Raw genomic sequence first — 19,223 nt, 5'->3', positions numbered from 1 at the left:
ATTGAAAATACTCTGTATGCCAGATATTGTCTGGAAAGGGGGAAATCGTTTGGCTCGATGAAAGGTCAATAAATAGTGTCCTAATGCTTTGTTCTATTTTTCAGACTTATGCATGTCCAATATTGTTTCCTTTTTGTCATAAAATACACATTACTGGAAATGATGGGGGGGGGGGGGGAGGGAGAAGATATAATAAGGCACAAAATTGTAATCATTTACAATATTTGGTGAAATGTTGCGTTGCATTGTGTTCCACTTTTTCCAAATGTAGAAATCAAGAAGATCTGAACCTCTCCACTCAAGAGATATCCTGGGAGGTGAAGCAGGCTCTAAGTAATAGTATGTTCCAAGGTTCTGGAATTTCCTTTATAAGCAGTTTCCTTTATAAAATAGAATGATTGAAATAAATTCTGAACTTTCCAGACCATCGCAGTTAATTATATTTAACAATCTTAACAGTTACCTTTTGAAGTCTGGAATAATTTATAGTGTTATCGAAAGTACGAATTCATTAAATGTAGGACTTTAAAATTCAACAAAGCAAGAAATTAAAATAGTATACCGCAGTTTAAAAAAAAAAAAACTTACAATGGGTAAAGTTGCATCTGACAATGTATATTAGGCTTACAATAGTCCAGAACAATAGCAAAGTCCTGTAATGAATTGGCATACGGTAGGCTTTTACCAATTATAACATTTTGTAAATAAAGCACGTTTGAAAATGGAGGAGGCAAAATTGTTCAAGTGGAAACAAGTAGGTAAAATGCAGATAATGTGAACAGGTAGACACAGCTCCCCACAAGCTGGGGAAAGTGACATTGTAGGATTCTGTCCTATTCTTTACCCGTTCCTTCTATCCTAAAATGCAACAATCCTATAAAGGCATAGTGTTTGTAGACCCCAGTCTACAAAGAATGGACCCTGCACCCTATCCTTACCATTCAACACTTCATACCCACTTAAGGCATGACTCCAGTACGAAAAGACTTGACCATTTCCCACCCCAACCAACACTTCACACCCACTCACAGCCTGACCTCAGTCTGCAAAGACTGGGCCCTTCTACACCCACCCTCCAATCACCACTTCACACCCAATCACCCACATCCACAGTGCTGCACAACATCACTTATCCAATATCAACAATAAAAATAGAGGTGGTGGAGAGGCTTTTCACAAGACAAAAAAGCCAGAAATCTCCAGGACCTGACAATGTTTCCCCCTCTATCTTTAAGCTCTGTGCCAAACAGCTGGCATCGGTCTATACAGACATTTTCAACCAGTCCCTGCAAACATGTACTGTCCCTGCCTGCTTCAAAGTCTCCACTATTGTCCCTGTACCCAAAAAGGCAAGGTTTACTTGTCTTAATGACTACAGGCTGTCACGCTGACCTCTGTAGTCATGAAGACACTCGAAAGGCTTGTGCTGGCCAAGCTGAAAAATATCACAATCCCCCTGCTGGATCCTATGCAGTTTGCATATTGACCAATAGATGTGTGGATGATGCAGTCAACCTGGTCCTGCACTTCATCCTACAGCACCCTAGACCGCCAAGGGACCTATGCGAGGATCCTGTTTGTTGATTTTAACTCTGCATTCAACACCATTGTGCCAGAGCTACTACACTCCAAACTTTCCGAGTTTACTGTGCCTGAACCCGTCGGTGGATCACCAGCTTCCTGACAGACAGGAAGCAGCATGTGAGGCTGGGAAAGCACATCTCGGACCCGCACTCAGCATAGAAGCACCGCAAGGCTGCGTACTCTCTCCTCTCCACTACTCGACTGCACCTCCAGAAACACCTCTGTCAAGCTTCTCAAGTTTGCGGACGACACAACCCTGATTGGACTGATCCAGGATGGGGAGGAATCTGCCTAGACAGGAAGTGTCACAGATGGCGTCCTGGTGCCATCACAACAACCTGGAGCTCAATGCTTTTAACACAGTGGAATTGATTGTAGACTTTAGGAGAGCTCCCCCTCCCCTCATCCCACTCACCATCAGCAATACCAGTCACATCTGTGCAGTATTTTAAGTTCCTGGGAACCATCATCTCCAAGGACCTTAAGTGGGGGGCTACCATCAAAAAGGCACAACAGAGGATGTACTTCCTACAGCAGCTGAGGAAGCACAATCTGCCACAGGCAATGACGGTCCAATTCTACACGGCCATCGTAGGGTCTGTTCTCACCTTCTCCATCATGGTCTGGTTTGGCTCAGCCACCAAGCACGACACCTGGAGGCTGCAGCGAATCGTCCGATCAGCAGAGAAGGTTATAGGCTGCAACCTTCCCCCCATTGATGAACTGTACACTGCAAGGGCCAGGAAGCGAGCGGGCATGATCATCTCTGACCCCTCTCACCCTGGCCACAAACTCTTTGAATCACTTCCCTCTGGAAGGCGACTCCGGATTGTCAAAGCTGCCACAGCCAGACATAAAAACAGTTTTTATCCACGAGTAGTTGCTCTACTCAACAGCCAAAATTCTGTAGCCACCCTTTGATCTGGTATTTAGTTGGTTCACATGCTTGAACAATGGTGTTTTATCATTAATGTTTTATTATTATTAATGTTTACTGAGTTATTCGTAACTGTCACTGTGTGTCATGTTGGTACTTGTGGGCGGAGCACCAAGGCAAATTCCTTGTATGTGAATACTTGGCCAATAAACTTACTTATGGTTTTGCTGTGAGCTGAATGCAGTTTACCTGCTTTAAAATCAAATCCTTTAATGGATTCCGAGCTCACAATGTATCGGTAACCTTTCAAAATACCACAGAAAATTCAACTTACTTGGCTATGTTAAAATAGTTGAGTATTGTCCTGAACTTCAAGGTAATTGTTTTGGATCTACCCACTCAATTAATTTAACAGATATCTCAACCTTGACATTTCATTTTGGTTGGGGGAGTGGGAAGGTGTTGGGAGCTCATTCTACCATTTGCCAAATGAGTAAAGTTTAGGGACTTCAAGTTCTTCTGAACAAAAAGGACTATAAAACCTAGTGCACACACAAGGCACTTAAGCTGAGAGAGTAGTTGGAAAGACAGAACTAACCATTTCTCTCCTCAGAAACAGAAGAATGAAAAGTATTCCTATCATTCACCAAGACACCTTCTAGAAATAAGGAAAGACTACTCATTAGAATCAACGACAATGCCTGATATGGTCACAGTGCATCTTGGGTAAAATATTGTATTCCAGGAGTTAACAATGAAGAGTAAAGGAATAAGTTCAATGCGCTGGTAATCACAAAAAGCTACAGGAGCCTATTGGAAACAGCAAGGTTCCGAAGCAGTATTCTTGAAATTAAAAAAACCTGGTACGCAGATGGAAGATAAAACAGTTAATCCACTCTCCCAATACCTTGATGCAGCAGCCTATCAATCCAGAGTGCCCTTGTACGCATCTTGAATTGGGCCTTACTCTCGAGATCACAAAAATATTGTTGCGAGGATCTATTTAATTTGACATCACAAGCCAAATGAATGGATGTAACTGCAATGAATAAAATATCCTCAAATAAATATTTAAATTGATACTAATCCTACCTTTAACAAATGCTGAGCACATCTTGATGGCGTTATTCCTGGTGTTCATAATTTTAAGAAACATTTCTGAATGCTAAGTAACACTTCTGAATCCATTAAAAAATAATTTAAAAAAAAATTTGGTTCTGCTTTACTAGTTCTTCATCAAAATAAATGTTTCCCACCAATCCAAAACACAATATGTTCATAGCATACATACCCTTGTCAAAAATCATGAAAAACTATGTTGAGCCGTCAATATTACACCTGAATATAGCTAAACCAGAGTAGTATAAAACTAATGCATTTATTCATTACTTTCTCATACATGTTCCGAAAAACGGCATGAATATACCAGCATTTAGAAAAAAAATTAAGGATGTTTTCTCTAGGTTCCTCAATGGAATCTGGACCAACTTTTACCACGGGTAACAGGAAAACAACAGTGTTAATACAGCTTCACAGCTTTGCAAAAATGTCATGAAATGGTTCCACGGACTTCTTGTGGCTACATACCAGTATCTGTTTTAAATGCTTGAACAGCAAGCGTAAAGTTCATGCGAGAGTTAGGATCAACCACCTACTCAATTAATGGATTTTTTTGGTCAGCATACAGAAATCACAATACACAAATACAAAAACATAGCTTTGCTATGACATTAATTTACCACGGATGTAAAAAAAATTAAAATGTAGGTGCCTTAGGTGCCAAAAAAGACAAGAAAACTGAAGAAGTATTTTCCACCATTTACTCTCATTATCAAAAATAGTTTCAATTCTTCTTGCAAAACAAAAAAAGAAAAAAACAACAAAAAAAATACAGACTGGACACAAACATCACATTATTCCTATGGCTTCAAAACGCTACTTGACCACATTCACAGGAAATGACACCAGCTACACTATAAAAACAAAAAGGTGCCATCCGATCTCTTTCTGCATGTGAAAAATTTCCTGCACATTTACACTATGTGAATAACCATTGTTGTGCATGCTATGTGCCAAACCATAAGTGAGGCTGAGGAGTAATTTCATATACATTACAATGGTGGACAGTGGTACAAGCAGTTCAGCCACATTGACAGAAGTAATGGGATTATGAGATATTATTAATGACAAAATATTGGGATTTGCTTTCAATGCAAGGGACACGAGAGGGAGAGGAGCACATGCACTAGTCCCCATTGTTGAACTGCCTTAGTGAAAGTTATTGTACTTATTCATTCCAACTTTATGTGATGATATTGGTCAAATTGCACATAAAGACACAAGGGCCAATTGTTTTGTTACTCAACTGTATTTATACCAATGTAAAACCTGAATTTGCCAATGTGGCTAAAATGTATTATTGTTCATTTTAGTTAGACATGCTGACAATTAACTACCACCTGCAGTACTATCTGGCACTAGAAGGTAAATGCAGGACGATACAGTAAGTGCTATGCTACCCAATGGCAGATAACAAGTAATGCAGAGGCACTGCTGTAATATGCACGTTTGGGTTCAATGTCAATTCATCACCACTTTGCTTCCTGTATCATCAAAAGGAGACAGTGGTGAGTTGTAGCACAAATCCAGCACAGTATCAAATTATTGTACATCCCCAAGTTTGTAAAAGATCAAGCCCCTCAGATACGTTAGAGAAACACCTGCATAAACACTTGTGCACAACTTAACTGACTCAATAACCTTCATCTGTACACACTTTTGTTAACATGGCTCCGACACTGTCTCCAATTGTAGGCATCTAAGTGCATGTGCAGAGTGGGGTGGGGTCTTCCAGCAACCACCATTCATGACAAAATTACACATTGAGCACCACATGGTTCTAATAAAATGGCAAGCAACCCTGAGGGAAGAAAATATATACCATGTGCGCCTAAAATATCATCCTCATTTCTACTTGAAACTAACTACACAGGTGTTATGGGAGTGTTTTGCTTTGTGCAACTGATTCATGCTAATGCAGACACTAGAAAATAATGAGGCATTTTGTTTTAAATATATTCTTGGGTCATCTAATGACATTACCAAAATAAAACAAAACCAATGTTTTTTTTGATTTAGAGAACACAAAAATAATCTGCATATAAAAAGTGACATTATATTCTACATGGTTTTTTTTTTAAACTGTTCGTACTGTAGTTCACCATTCTTTTTTAAATTACACCTTAACCTTCTGCGATTATGCACAATGCATAAGCAGCAACAATGAGGTCAAATTTCTCTTGCCAAAGATCATTCAGTATAAACCACTTGTAAAAGTTCATAATTACATCTAATTAACCTATTCCTCTCCTCCGGAGTCAAACCTGATGATTTACATTTACTTCAAGTGATCTATACCCAAAGCACTACGGCAAGTTCAACTAAGTTTTTTCCCCCCAAATATAGAACTATAGCTGCCTTAAAGTTGTAGTCATCCCATTAACAGGGACATGCCTAAGGTCCACCAGATCGATTCCAATCTAACAGTCATATCTATAGTCAATAGTTTCATCCAAGTTTTTGTCGTCATGTGGACTGGCAGCTAGGAAAGTAGGTATTGGCGACCCAGTTGTCACATTGATGACACTTGCGCTCGTGCTTGCATTCCGCACCGCATTGCTGATACTGGTTAGACTGATGCCCACTGTAAGCCTGGTCTGCTCCAAGGCCTTCTCTGGCACGGCAAAAGCCTCCAACTTTTTCTCACCATTGGCCATGTACGAGTTCTGGCATCCACGACAAATGCAGTCCAAACAGGCCTTGCGATTTGAATAACAAGGGCAACGTTGCCCACGACAAGTAAGAACACTTGGGTTTTGTGTTGCACGTCCACACTTGCACCCCTTCTTCTCTGGGGGTTTTTTGTATGCTATTTTTGATGGGCTACCAGGCATTATAGTACTGCTATGAACCTTCTCCTTGGTTTTAGATTTGGTTGTTCCCTGCTTTACTTTTGAGTGCGATTTCTTTGCTCCATGTTCTGCGTGCTTTTTAACATTTTTACTGGTCGCAAGCAAAGGTTTGCCCACTTTTAGTGTGCCCCCGTTTGGCACAGTGACGACAGTTTCAGTGGACAACTTAGTCTCGCGTTTGGCAGGAACAGGAGCAGCAGCCCCTAACGGTGGGCCATGTATAATTCTGGAAATAGGTAGGGGCTGAATCTTTTCACTGTCGCTCTCCGATCGAGATCGCTTCCGATTCATCCGTACTATTTTGGGTGTTGCTGCTACACAGGGAATACCATGAGGGGGTGCGTTGCTAGAAACAAAAATACTGTTTATAGAAGGCAAGGAGATAGGTTTGGCATCTAAGAGAGGTCCATTGGGTGTAATTGCCTCAGAAATCGGTTGTGAATAATTGCTACAGGCATCTAGATCATTTGAAACTGTTTCTAGGTCTTGATATACATGTCCACCAGTAAGTAACAAAGAGCCATTAGGCTTTATGTCTTCACCATAACTGCAAATGTCAACACCCACTACATCAACATTACTACAAGAAACTACTTCGCTGACTGCCTGCAAACTGTCAGAAATGTCCCTACTTTTGAAGTCCTCTGCCATGCAGGATGTATTGAGCCTTTCTGAATTTTCAGAAGAAAAAATATTTACAGTAAATTCGCCTACAGAAAGTCCGTTGCAACCAGGCAACCCATTGAAACTAGAGCAGGTTAATTCAGTATTACTTGAAACTTGCTCACAGTCTTGAATATTTTCAATGATTTGTGGTGTAGCCGCCATTTCTAGGTCACTGGTGCATTCCGAGGTCGACGGGGTCGGGGAATTTGATAAATTTAAAGCACTTGCCGAAGCAGCAGCCCCTTGTCTCTCTTCATCCAATAAGAGCCCCTCTTGCAGCAGGTTTAAAATGTCAGGCGCACCATCCATTACTGTAGTGAGGTGCTGTGAAATTGGGGATTCAGCTACATATTCACATAGTTTTTTGTAGCAACGCACCAGTATGTTCAGCTGTATATTTTCCTCAAACTGTTCATAATCTTTGCACCAACTACAGGAGGGCTTCATCATCATCTTTTTGCCTTTACACAGTTTGCAGACGTAATGCTGGCAAGTGGAGTTTGTAGGTGCAATTGGATCTTTCAGTAGGTTTCCTGTAAAAGAAAATATTATTATTATTGTGCAAAGTAGTTGATAAAAGTTAGAAAAATTGTTTCCCATCTATTTTCTGGAAAACCCTTTCAATTTTACTTTAATAAATTACTGATCTAGGAATTCTTTGAGAAGTAATGTACTTCTATGTCATTACAAATATATTAGTTCCAATATAGGAAAAGGAGAAAAAAAAATTAGGATCCAGTTACTTCATGCTCATTTCCAAATTAGGGACAAGTGTAAATAAAAATCACACAAATTCAATGACCATAGTCTATTATTTGTTAGTAAGTAATATGTGGCATTGGTAGAACAGACTAGAGAATATGTTACCCTGGTCAGTAGTTTTTGTAATAAAATTCAGTAGATGTCTTAAATGTGATTTTGCAGCTACAATTATATTGTAAAATGGGATTCCTCCATAACAGGCTGTCAAGCCTTCACAAAGCTTGCCCTATCCAACAACATGCTCTTTAATATTTCAGTCATATTTCGTCCATGATTATGAATTGAGATCTATTAGTTCGAGATATCACAAACAAGTCATTTTGTACCTGAAATGCTTACACTTCCATTGGTGTATAAAGCACTTTACGGCAAATAAAAGAGCTACAACCCGAAGTGTTGCCTGCACATTCCCTCCCCAAATGCTACCTGACCCACTGAGTAGCTCCAGCGCTTTGTGTTTTGCTCAACCTTCCATCATCTGCAGTTTGTGTCTCCATGTTAACATTTCTTTGTTCACAGTAAAATTATGATCTTGTACATTTGAAAAGATATTCCCCAACCACTTCAGTAAAATGAAATGGTAGGTTTGCACTGCAGTATGAGCTTTGTTAATGCACTCACCTTGTGCTGCTGCATACTTTTGTGTATATGGCCAGAATAGATGGCAAGGCCACCCCACAAAGTGAACTGCTTTGTGAGTGACAACTAGGCCACAGGCAGTGGAACCCAAGACTATGTCTAGATTATCCCAATAACCTTTGGTCACCACAAGCTATTAGAAAGTCTTCTTGCTTTTCCCAGAAGTGATCTATATAGAATTCAAATATAAGTTCAACTAGGAACACAAAGTTTAAATAAAAAATGTAAACCAGTCACCCTATTCAAATGAATAAGGGTATACTAGATACACCAAGTGCGGCTGGCATGTCGCTTTGGGGCCTGATACCAAAGGTATCCGGCCCCATGCTCAGCGAGTTATAGGACTCTGCTTGATGAAAAAGTCAGATAGATGCCTTTGACCTCCAGCACATTCTGTACACAAGTACTGGCATCTGGAATGAAGCTCTTATTGGATCTTTATTGAGTTACCAGCATGAGCATGATCTGGACCTGTTGATTTCTTTATATATACTAAAAAAAAACACCAGTGCTTAAAAGGAGATACAAATTTGTTGTTTAGTACTGTGTCTATCATTGCTATTTTCAAAATGGTCAGGACTGCTCTAAATCGTTCACACCTCACCTTCAAGTTTTCAACATTGCAAAAAACTTGCACAAATTTGAGGTGCAAAATAAATACACGGTGACTGCAGCATTACAATAGAATACACATATCAGATTTGAAACAAAAATCTTCAAAATGCAATGTTTCTTGAGGGACAGAAATAAACAGACCATGGGATTTTTGTGTGGCAACATCTACCTTAAGACTGATGAAGGACCTGGGGATCAGCGGACAAGTCTTACGCCAGGCCATCAAAGAAACATCACGGGTGGCAGAGCGCCGTAGCCAGTGGCTCTGGCTGAAGAGGAAAGACCCCATTTGGTCCCCCAAACAACTGACTAGACAGATGCAGAGTTCTGGGACGCCAGAATGCACCGCTGAGCCTACTGGAGACGTCGTGGGTTCAATCAGCGAAACGTCGATGAAAGTAGGTGCCCACTTTATAACCCCAATGACGTGTCTGCCTAGCCTTTCTCAACATCGGAATAGCATAGGTGAGTGCAGAAGGCTCCCATCACCATCGGGAGTAAGTTGATATTTGGCACTTTGGACTTTTAACATCTTGTCCTGTGTATTTGTAAACATATCAGTTGCTTGAGTAAACTCACTCGAGATTCATTAATCACTGCGTGGTCATAGTACAAGTAAAAAAGTTATCCTTATAATTTAAAAATAAATTTGGAAGCTGACAAACTGAAACTAATGTAACAAATTCTTGTGGCTGGACATAACAGATTAAAAATGAAGAAATTTACAAATGTATTTCTTGTTAAAAATAACAGAACCGTTTGTCATTTGTCTTCTGAAATGAATGCGTTTCACTTACATAAATGTCATATATTCAACCGATGAAAAGCTAAGGCATAGATGGTATATTTTAAACAGAAAACAGACTTACAACAGTAACATTTTGCACTACAGTAGTCTTCTAGGGAAGCCTAGAGTAGGACATGTGTTTGTAAACAAATCATTATATGTAACCTATTTTCTTATATATAAAAACCCACATACACTAATTTTTTAAACCTAACATCACTAACCTCTCAACAATGAGCACCTTCTGAAACCTGGTATACCTCGTTCCATCAGTATAAACCCCATACAAAAGCAAGTTAAACATGCGCAAAAAAGTCAAAAACTTAACTTGCTCACAACTGAAGATATTACACTACTGCACTGTGCAAATGCAACCATTGAGTTTCCTCTCTCTCTCCACTTTTATGAATTATTACTTTAGAGAGCTTTTGATGTCATCCGTTACAATACTGTGGATGTACGGCTCTTATATCAAGTGTATATTTTCCAATTTATGGCAAAGCAACTTATGGGCACCTTAAGATCATTACGGGGAACAGCCTGTAAATATTTGCTGGTATTAGAATTAAAAGGCTTGATTATACATTTGATGCTCTGCTCATGAAATTACATCAAGTGCATTAAGGTTTGTTGATTAGTTGTAAACAAAATCTTAAAATGGTATGAAGACCTCAATATAAACTCATTTATTTACATGACATATTAAATCTATCTACAAAACTCAAATTAAAGTGAACACAAAACTCATTGGGCAAATCAGAAAGTTTGTCAAAGGAGACTATTTGGCTCTTTATATCTGTGGTAGCTCTTTGAAAGATCTATCCAATTGGAATACTAAAAAATGTAATAAACTTGTTTCTTTAAAAAATACATAACCACAGAATGTAAAGCTGGATACATGTTCCCTTTTTCCATTTTAGATTTAGTCTAATTGCATACACATTTTTCAGATTATCCTTGCTTTTTTTCCCTAATGCATACTAAATGACCTGACTGTTGGCACTCTGCCCAGAGCTCGACACCCAAACAATGAAGCAGACGCACAAACCATAATCAGGCACCAACCAACTAGCCATCATTTACAAAGCAGCTTATCCAACATGAGTAAAGGTGGGAATGCTCCCCTAGGTTTATAAAAAAAGGGATATTCCCAAACACAAGTTTATACTTCCTTACCTTAAAAAAGGTACTGCACCACAGAGATGTTTATTAACCCAATTTAATACTAAAGAAAAACTAAAATTTCCCCCCAAAATGAACCACCACATTTAGCTATGAAGGATAAATCACATTGGTCTTCTTCCCTTTAGGATACAATCAGCTCATCTCATCCCTCAAATCACAAGTGTGGTTTAGTTCTCCGAGTTCAACTTTGTCTCTTTCCTCGACCTATATTAAGCGGCAGTCATCCTTGCATGCTACCTCGTCAAATATCTCATAAATGGGAAAGCCATTCTCCTGCTCCTGTACATTTAAAGTGATGACAAATCCCGCCAAACTAACTTTATCTGTCACAAAGTTGGACAGGGGCTTGAAACATTCACAACCTATATGAAAACCACCAAAAATTGATGCTGCTACAAAACCAGCAAATTATGGTGAAAAATTGCAATGTATGAAATGTTATATCAGTTACAAACCCTGCGATCAGAGGTAAGGCCAAGTATCTCAATGGATATGCAAGTTCCAGGCTGGATTCCTGGACATTTATCAATGCTAACTGTAACAATATTACAATAATACTTATTCTCCAAAGACTGGAGTGACATGCCTTCTGTTTTCCAAAGCTAGATAAACAATTGAAATACTTGGAAGTATTAATCATAAATGAATACAAATGTTTGTGAAAAGCATTTCAATTTTTTAAGTACACTGCAAATATTCCAGAGAAATGACTTAAAATCTTACATACGGAATAGTCTAAACATCTGACCTTAAACAGTATTAAAATATGACTAAATCTTTATCTTTAACTATCAGTCATAATACAGGACCATCTAAGCAAAAACAATTAAAAACAGCCATAGCTATAAGGCTACCGTTAATACACCAATGATTGCAGCTTATCAATCTGTTCAAAAAAGCATCTAACATTCCATATAATGTCGTTCAGGTGCAGTTAATATCTCTTCGGACATATTAAAAGTTTAAAAATCTGAAGTGAACGGTGACCGAAAGTAATTGGAATCGAGTTGCTCACTGGCTGAACATGCTTCGTTTCCAGGCCGACGCTTCTAAAGAAGCACGTGTGTGTGTGTTTACTTTTGGGCAGAATACGCCAGCGACCGGGTGTGGTGGTCACCTAATGCGAAAATGCAACTTTCAGCGAACAAGCTCAGGAAATGATAACAAATGCAGTCAATTACGATTCTCATTTTATACTGGAACCTGATTATGAAGTGCTTCCTCTCACCAACGCAATATGCTGTCATATTAAACTATTTATATGCAACAATAGTTGGTCAATACAAAAGAGGGAAATTATCTTACTATATTATGTTCATCGCGTTCAGATTTGCTCAATAAATGTAGCTCCACGTTTTAAAAAGCTGAATTGAATGAATTGCAGAGACAATAATACACGGCGATGAAACCACTACTCTCCCCAAACACGTGGTGACTTTTGTTTTCAAACCAGAATGGCAGGGTACAAGCCTACAACCTGATTTCTCGAGATCCCAAATTACATTTTTAAAAATGGGCGTTCGGTGACAAAAGGACATTCAAATGATGTTATATTTGTGCTTACATGCTTGTAGGAAAATTACACATTTTGATCGATACTATAAAAAGGACAGACCAGTCGTAGTAATAAATCAGTACCGTCGTTATTTCAGCCGTACTGAAGCTTTCTCATTTAAAAAAACTATTTAATATGGGCAAACTATGGGTGAAAAACTCCCAACTTTGACACGACATGCCTTTGCTGGGAATTGAGAAAACACATTGCATAATCGGACAATTAATAAATACAACCCACTTGTCGTTTTATCAGATCACTGCTGTAATGTATCAGATCACTGTTGTAAAGTATCAGACCAATGCTGTAATGACCAAAAACAAAATCGCTCAAACAGGACACTTTCATAGAGATAAAAACACATGGTTGGTGTACCAGTGCAGGCCTCTGTAGCACTAAGTTAAATCTTCCCTACCTCGAGAAGGAAAAAACATGTTTACCCCAAACATCAACAGCCAACTACACAACTCTGCTCTAACTGTTGCTCTTTAAGATTTCTCAGTCACGTTTACACAAAAAAAAAGCATGCTGAGTGGAGCTTTTCTCCCATAATACAGCAAACGGTGGCTGCACTGTAAAGGCAATATATGAGTACGAACGTTGGGGGGGGGGAGAGGTGGAAACAACGCCACTTGCACTCGACCAAAGTCAAAACAAACACACGCACACATTTACTACTGAACTTGCACCATCTGCATCGCCAAGATATTAAATAATTGAATTCTGCTGTAGTTAGTGGCAAACAGTGTAGGCATCTGGTGCAATGCACAACCCCTTCCTTGTAGAGTTCAATAGAGATAGGAGGGGAAATAACAGAGAAAGCACAATGTTCGGAATAGAATTGTACTGATCTGTCTTCACCTCTCTGTTCCTTCAGCAAGAAATAAAAAGGCCCTTGCCGTTGCGATTTTTTTTGCCTGTATTTTTTTGCATCGTTGAGCACTCACCGCAGACACAGCAGGAAAGGGACTGGCGCAGGTAAGGCAGCAGTTTGTAAAGCTCGGGAAACGAGCCGGGATCCTGCGGCTCGCACTGCATGATGTAGCGGCATGTCGAAACGTACAGGCTGGTGGCGTTCACCGGATTCATGGCGGCGTCCGAGCAGCGGCCGGGGAGGCCGCTGCGTTGTTGTTGTTGCTGCTGCCGCCGCCTCCGCCGCCGAGCGCCTTTCCGATCGCTTTTACTCCGATGCCCGGTTACCGCGGCGTCGCCAATGTCCATTTATAACAGAGCTGGGTGTCAGCGGACGATGCCGCTGCCGCGACCTGGTCTCCGGCGGCTCGGCTCCTCTCCCAGAGCCATCACTACACGGCGGCCGCGGCGGCTGTGGTTGTGAGTTGGAGCCGACTAGCCGCGAACGGCGCCTCCATCCGAGCCGCTCCGTCCCTCTGGCGATCCGCTGGGCTCGAGCCTCCGGCGCCCGCCTCTCGCCATTCGCGAGGACTCGCCTCCCGCTCGGCCCCCTCCTCCGAGCGGCGGTGGCGGCCGCTGCCTTCTCTATCCGCGGGAGGGAAAGGATGGGGAGAAGGAAGGAGAGGGAGGGAGGGAGGGAAAGAGAAGAGGAGGGGGAGGGGGTGGGGGAAGGAAGGAAGGAAGGAACGAGCGTGCGAACCGAAGGAAAGCTCAGTCCCTCGCAACCCGCCCCGACATGGCCACCATTACCCTCACCCCGCGGCGGCTCTCCTGCCTTCCTTCCCACCGCGGACTGCCCGCTGACGGTAACAGCCCGCCCCCTGTTTAAACGCTGCCCGGGTTCGGAGGAGGAGCGCGAGGGGCGACCAGATTTTTGTTTCAAATGGTGGAAACGTTCGGTTTTAAAAAGAGAGGAGAAAAAAAACGGAAAGAGCTCGAACGCCGGTCACGTGACTGGAAGAAAAAAGAAGGTAACGAAGCGCCTTTCCCAATGCCTGATCCGTTTCATCCTTGCGAAAAAAAACAGACGTTGATTTTCCCCCGCCCCCCATGACATTAATATCCTTTCTTTTTATGAAGACGCATGCAAAATAAATATCATCGATTGAAGTTTTTTTTATTTGCCAGCTTTGGCCCTCGTGAAACCCTTGATTTGAAAGCATTTCTCCTTGTCTGCGTTCGCATTGCTTTTTGCGTGGTGCGTGTCTGAGCAGACGGGCGGGTGACTTCCTTTTTATAGGGGGGGTTGGGTGGCTGCGCACCGTCCTTTAGCCAATGACAATAGCGTCGGTGGAGGTCCTTCGTGAACGGGGCTGGGGCTCCCCGCGAGTTCGGCTGGGATTTGTAGTTCTACACTAGCCCCATCATGGCGGACGACATCATCGCGCCTGTTTACTGCGAACTACAACTCCCAGCAGTCACACCGCATTAATTTTAGCCGTTTCCATTGCGTCTGCTCGATCCGCCAACCATGTCGACGTGATCGAACCCGTCCCCTCCTACATGATTGGTCGAAAGCTGCGCCGGCGTAGCATCTCCCGAAGCCGATTGGTTACTCCGGCCGTCGATCATCCAGGGTGGACCGCGGGCTGAGCCGCCTGGTTCGCGCAAAGCTCGAACCCCCGCATTCGGGATCATGGCGGCTGGACTGTCAGTGTTGTGTTGTTCCCGCTCGCTCACCCGTGTGCTGCGGGTGAGCAAATACACGTCTCTTTCTGCGACCCGTAGAGTTGCCAAGGAGCCGAAGCAATGGTACTCAGTCGGCAACTTGACCGTGCAGGAGAGAATCGAGAGGAAGTCTCAAAGGGCGATGCTAGGAGGAGGTCAACACAGGATAGATGCCCAACACAAGAGGGTATGTTTGAGACATCGTCTGTATTTACAAAAAGCCTTTACGGCGACTCTGGCATATGTTTAATTATTACCTTCCTTTTCTAAACGTTCTGTTTATTTTCGATTATGTCCTTGGTCTAGTAGGTACCCCTTCTGGTGCCAGACTGGGAGGCATTAATTGATGACATTTGTCACTTATGTTATCAGTGTCATTTGCTGGGTAGTGCGACGATCGCTTACATTTTCCTGGGGTGATATTTGGTGGTGGTGCTGCTTAAAGGCATCTTTGTAACAATTATGTGAGACTTCCAAATAACAAAAATAACGCCAGAAATAGTCAGCAAGTCAGGCAGCATCTGTGGAGCACGAAAATATAACGTTTGATGACCGTGACTCCACCCGAAACGTCACCTACTCTTGTTCTCCGGGGATGCCGCCTGACCTGCTGAGTTATTCCAGCACTTTGTGTCCTTGTACGCTTCCTGCCGATCAACCTTCATCGGAATTTTGCGACCTCTTCACTTTTAAACACATAATTTAATTTCTCAGCACGTTAATGACGAACACATAATGGTGTATTGCCAGATTTTATTAACGTTCCTGTGTTTATTCTCATTAGCGTTAAAATATATCTTGAATTTGCGAATTTCGTCAACATTGGGTCATTAGGCGATCGTTACGTATTCATTGGAGACTCTGACAATTTATTGGAGACTCATTTTATGTATAAGATTTACATGTTTTAAAAAGTGTAAAACATTGTTTCTTAAGGACGGGCATGAAACCGATGATAACGCGAAGGAGTTCAAATTTCCAGATGGTATTTACAAGGTTCCGGTGTAAAAATAGCATTTTTCTTAGTATTATGCCAGATAACTGGTTTTAGATACTATTTTTTTGATGGATGTTTAATGGCCAGTTGTTTGAGGGGGAAAAAAACAAATAACTATTGAGTCTTAACTAGTGAAAAGTAAATGTCAATGCCTCACTGGAGAAATGTTTTGATAAACTAGATAGCATTTACTCATCTTTTTTCATTATTTTGTGATGTAAAAAACTGATGGGTAATAACTAGAAGTGCACACATTTGTTACCATGCTGTAGAGGAATTTGCTCTTTAAAAAAATTTATTTTCTCAGTTCTGGATTTCTGTCAGTAACATTATTAGGACAATGGTGAACCCATTCGTAATTTTCAGAATGCTCCCTCCCTACTCTGAAGATGGATACTGACCTGAAATGTCGTCTGTCTACTCCCTCCACAGGTGTTGTTTGACCTATTGAAATCTGCCAGCACCTTGTTTTTTCCACATGATTCCAATTCTGCAGTCTCTCCTGTCATATTCATATGAGCTATCACCCATCTTATCATAAATTCAGAAAAACTATGTTCTGGTATCAACAATTTGTATGTCTGAGATAAAGTAGGTATTAGCATTACCGCAATCATTAAATAGAAACAAAATATAGCTCCTTACTTCCATTGTTTCCATAGCATGGTCTCTAATTCAACACATGGTTTATTTTTTGAAATACTGTTTCCTTTAGATTGTTTCTACAACGGGGAAACATCTACTAATGCTAGAAATCCTCAAATAAAAGCAGAAAACTCTGGAAGTGCTCGGCACGTTATGTGAAGAGTGGAACAGTTGATGTTCCAGGTTGCTGACCTTTCATCTAAAGGTCAGATGCGCTTCTAAAAGGCCATGGATTTGAAACATCCACTCTTTTACACTCATAACAGATGAGTACTTCCTGCTTTTTATCATTTAAATTGCTTGCTTTGGTTTTGTCAAAATGAATTAGCTTCCTTATTATTATTGGCTGCAAATCAATTTTAATGTGTAATGTAATAACCATTGGCCTAAAAGAATCAATAAAGCAAAAACATGTTAAGTTCACTCATTTATGATTGGGCAAGTAAACTTTTGATGCAAATGCAATAATTCAAGGGTTAATTAGTTCACCTTGTGCATATCCTTGTGGCTCAAAGTTCTTTAGCTGTGAACCACTCACAACTAACAGAAGGATTAAAAAATTCACAATTTCAGGACTTGACATCTTACAAATGAGATTTTTTTTTTAATTGCATTTTTTCAAAAAAGCTGACAGCTTTTTCTTAAGATGGACACAAAATGCTGGAGTAACTCAGCGGGACAGGCAGCATCTCTGGAGAGAAGGAATAGGTGATGTTACGGGTCGAAACCCTTACTCAGACTGCTATTTATTGACTATAGCTCCATGTTCAACACCGTAATTCCATAATCTTCAAACTCCAGGACCAAGAACTCATCACTCCCTCTGCTTTAGGGGGATTTATTTATTATTTTCTTGGTTCTTGATTGCTGTATCAATGTATTCCTCTTGCAATTATCTGACAATTTCTTATTTCCTCTCTGGGCTTGTAATGCATTCAAAAGTCTGTACTCTACTCTTCAGAAATTTGGATGATAAATTAATTTATTAATGTCCTGTTGGCGGGCTGGATGGTGCCCAACCCAGGCGACTCTTTGTGAACGGCTTGATTGTAACCATGTATTAACTTTCCGCTGACTGGTTAGCACACAACAAAAGCTTTTCACTGTAGCTTGGTACACGTGATAATAAACTAAACTGAACTGAACATGCAGGTAGCATACAAAGCAGTGTGTGAGAGTGCGATGTGTTGTTTGGGTACCTCTGCCTGATCATTGGTGTGCTCTGATGTAATCCATGATTTATGCAGACGATCATTGGAGCTGCACTACGGGCTATAATGTTGTGGGTTCGTTGTTAGAAATAAACTGAGAAGTCTCATCTCATACATGCATTATCATGTGATCTGGGAAACAAGGCAATGGGGACATACTGAAAGTCCTAATTACTGGTCTTTCTCTTGCTTTTCATTAGGCTCTGTATCATGACCTTTGGCTCTGGATAATTCTGCAGGGTATCCTGGAACTGATGTAAGCAGCAGCTTCTCATTTTGGAAGACCAATGGTGTTTTTGTTTTCAACAACAATTCTGGTCATTGTGTGTTTCTCATTATATCTGCTCGATTATTATGATTCCAAGTTGCACTAAAGTGAGTAACCAAGGTAGTCCTGAGTAACCAAGGTAGTCCAGAGTAACCACAGTCCCCCAGCATGTATCTGTTGAGGCTGGCTTGGTTACTGAATATGTCTAGCAGTTCAGTCCACTTGAGGGTGAAGGTGACGTTCATGATCCATGCCCACCTAATAATAAAGATATTGGAAATGTTTCTTGTTGATGAAAAGAACTGGATCATTAATGGGATTCCTTCAGTGGCATACAAATACAATTTGTAGCTTTCTGCACATGTTCGAAGACAGAAATAGTGGGTAATCTTAATGGCAAGGGGTGACACCCGTTTCGTAGCTGAAATATACAGTTCATGGATCACCTCTTCTGATGCAGTGGTAAGCAGCAAATTGAGAAAAATTCGAGAGATCTGCTGCAGTCACTTTGAAAGATCCCGTATGCTGCAAACACCCGAGTATGCATATCCATTGTATAACACAGTGTTGGAGGAACTCCGTGGGTCAGGCAACAATTGTGCAAACTGTTTGAGTTACAGTATGAATAGTTCTCTGGAATGGAACCAAGACCTGACCATGGATATGGTCTTGTATTTAAAAATCCTTGATTCTAATAGCAACAAATGCTGTTTGCCATTGTTGTGATCGCATTTTAAGAATAATAGGGTGATTTCACGAAAGGTCACTGGAGCGTAAATCCCCACTCACGTGACCGAAAATTTTAACTGGGGGACAAGCGTCACTTCCGGTACATGTTAGTGGATGGGAAAACACGCACTTTCACACCCGTTAAAAACATC

The 19,223-nt window shown here is 40.9% G+C and overlaps 2 protein-coding genes across 2 annotated transcripts in view; one reads left to right on the top strand and one right to left on the bottom strand.

Moving 5' to 3' along the window:
* Positions 1-3,820: 3,820 nt before the first annotated feature.
* msl2 (MSL complex subunit 2) lies at positions 3,821-14,509 on the bottom strand. The gene is made up of 2 exons (XM_033031392.1): positions 13,589-14,509; positions 3,821-7,631 (listed from the first exon to the last, which is right to left on the bottom strand). Exons 1-2 carry the CDS (start codon positions 13,860-13,862, stop codon positions 6,001-6,003), a joined length of 1,905 nt encoding a protein of 634 aa, XP_032887283.1. The 5' UTR covers positions 13,863-14,509; the 3' UTR covers positions 3,821-6,000.
* pccb (propionyl-CoA carboxylase subunit beta) overlaps positions 14,223-19,223 on the top strand; it is a 40,628-nt gene continuing 35,627 nt past the window's right edge. Inside the window, exon 1 of the mRNA XM_033031393.1 lies at positions 14,223-15,408. Within this exon, the coding sequence (XP_032887284.1) occupies positions 15,190-15,408 (219 nt within the window). The 5' untranslated portion in view covers positions 14,223-15,189. The remainder of the gene's footprint in view (positions 15,409-19,223) is intronic.

This window comes from Amblyraja radiata, chromosome 13 (genome assembly GCF_010909765.2).
Source record: "Amblyraja radiata isolate CabotCenter1 chromosome 13, sAmbRad1.1.pri, whole genome shotgun sequence".
Taxonomy (NCBI): domain Eukaryota; kingdom Metazoa; phylum Chordata; class Chondrichthyes; order Rajiformes; family Rajidae; genus Amblyraja; species Amblyraja radiata.
Note: the sequence above shows the minus strand (reverse complement) of the source record. Positions and strands in the feature narration are given on the sequence as shown.

Coding starts and splice junctions, on each gene's coding strand:
- msl2 (XM_033031392.1), bottom strand. CDS start 13,862: ATGGACATTGGCGACGCCGCGGTAACCGGGCATCGGAGTAAAAGCGAT. Junction 7,632..13,588: donor CCTTTCCTGCTGTGTCTGCG/GTGAGTGCTCAA, acceptor TTTCTTTTACAG/GAAACCTACTGAAAGATCCA.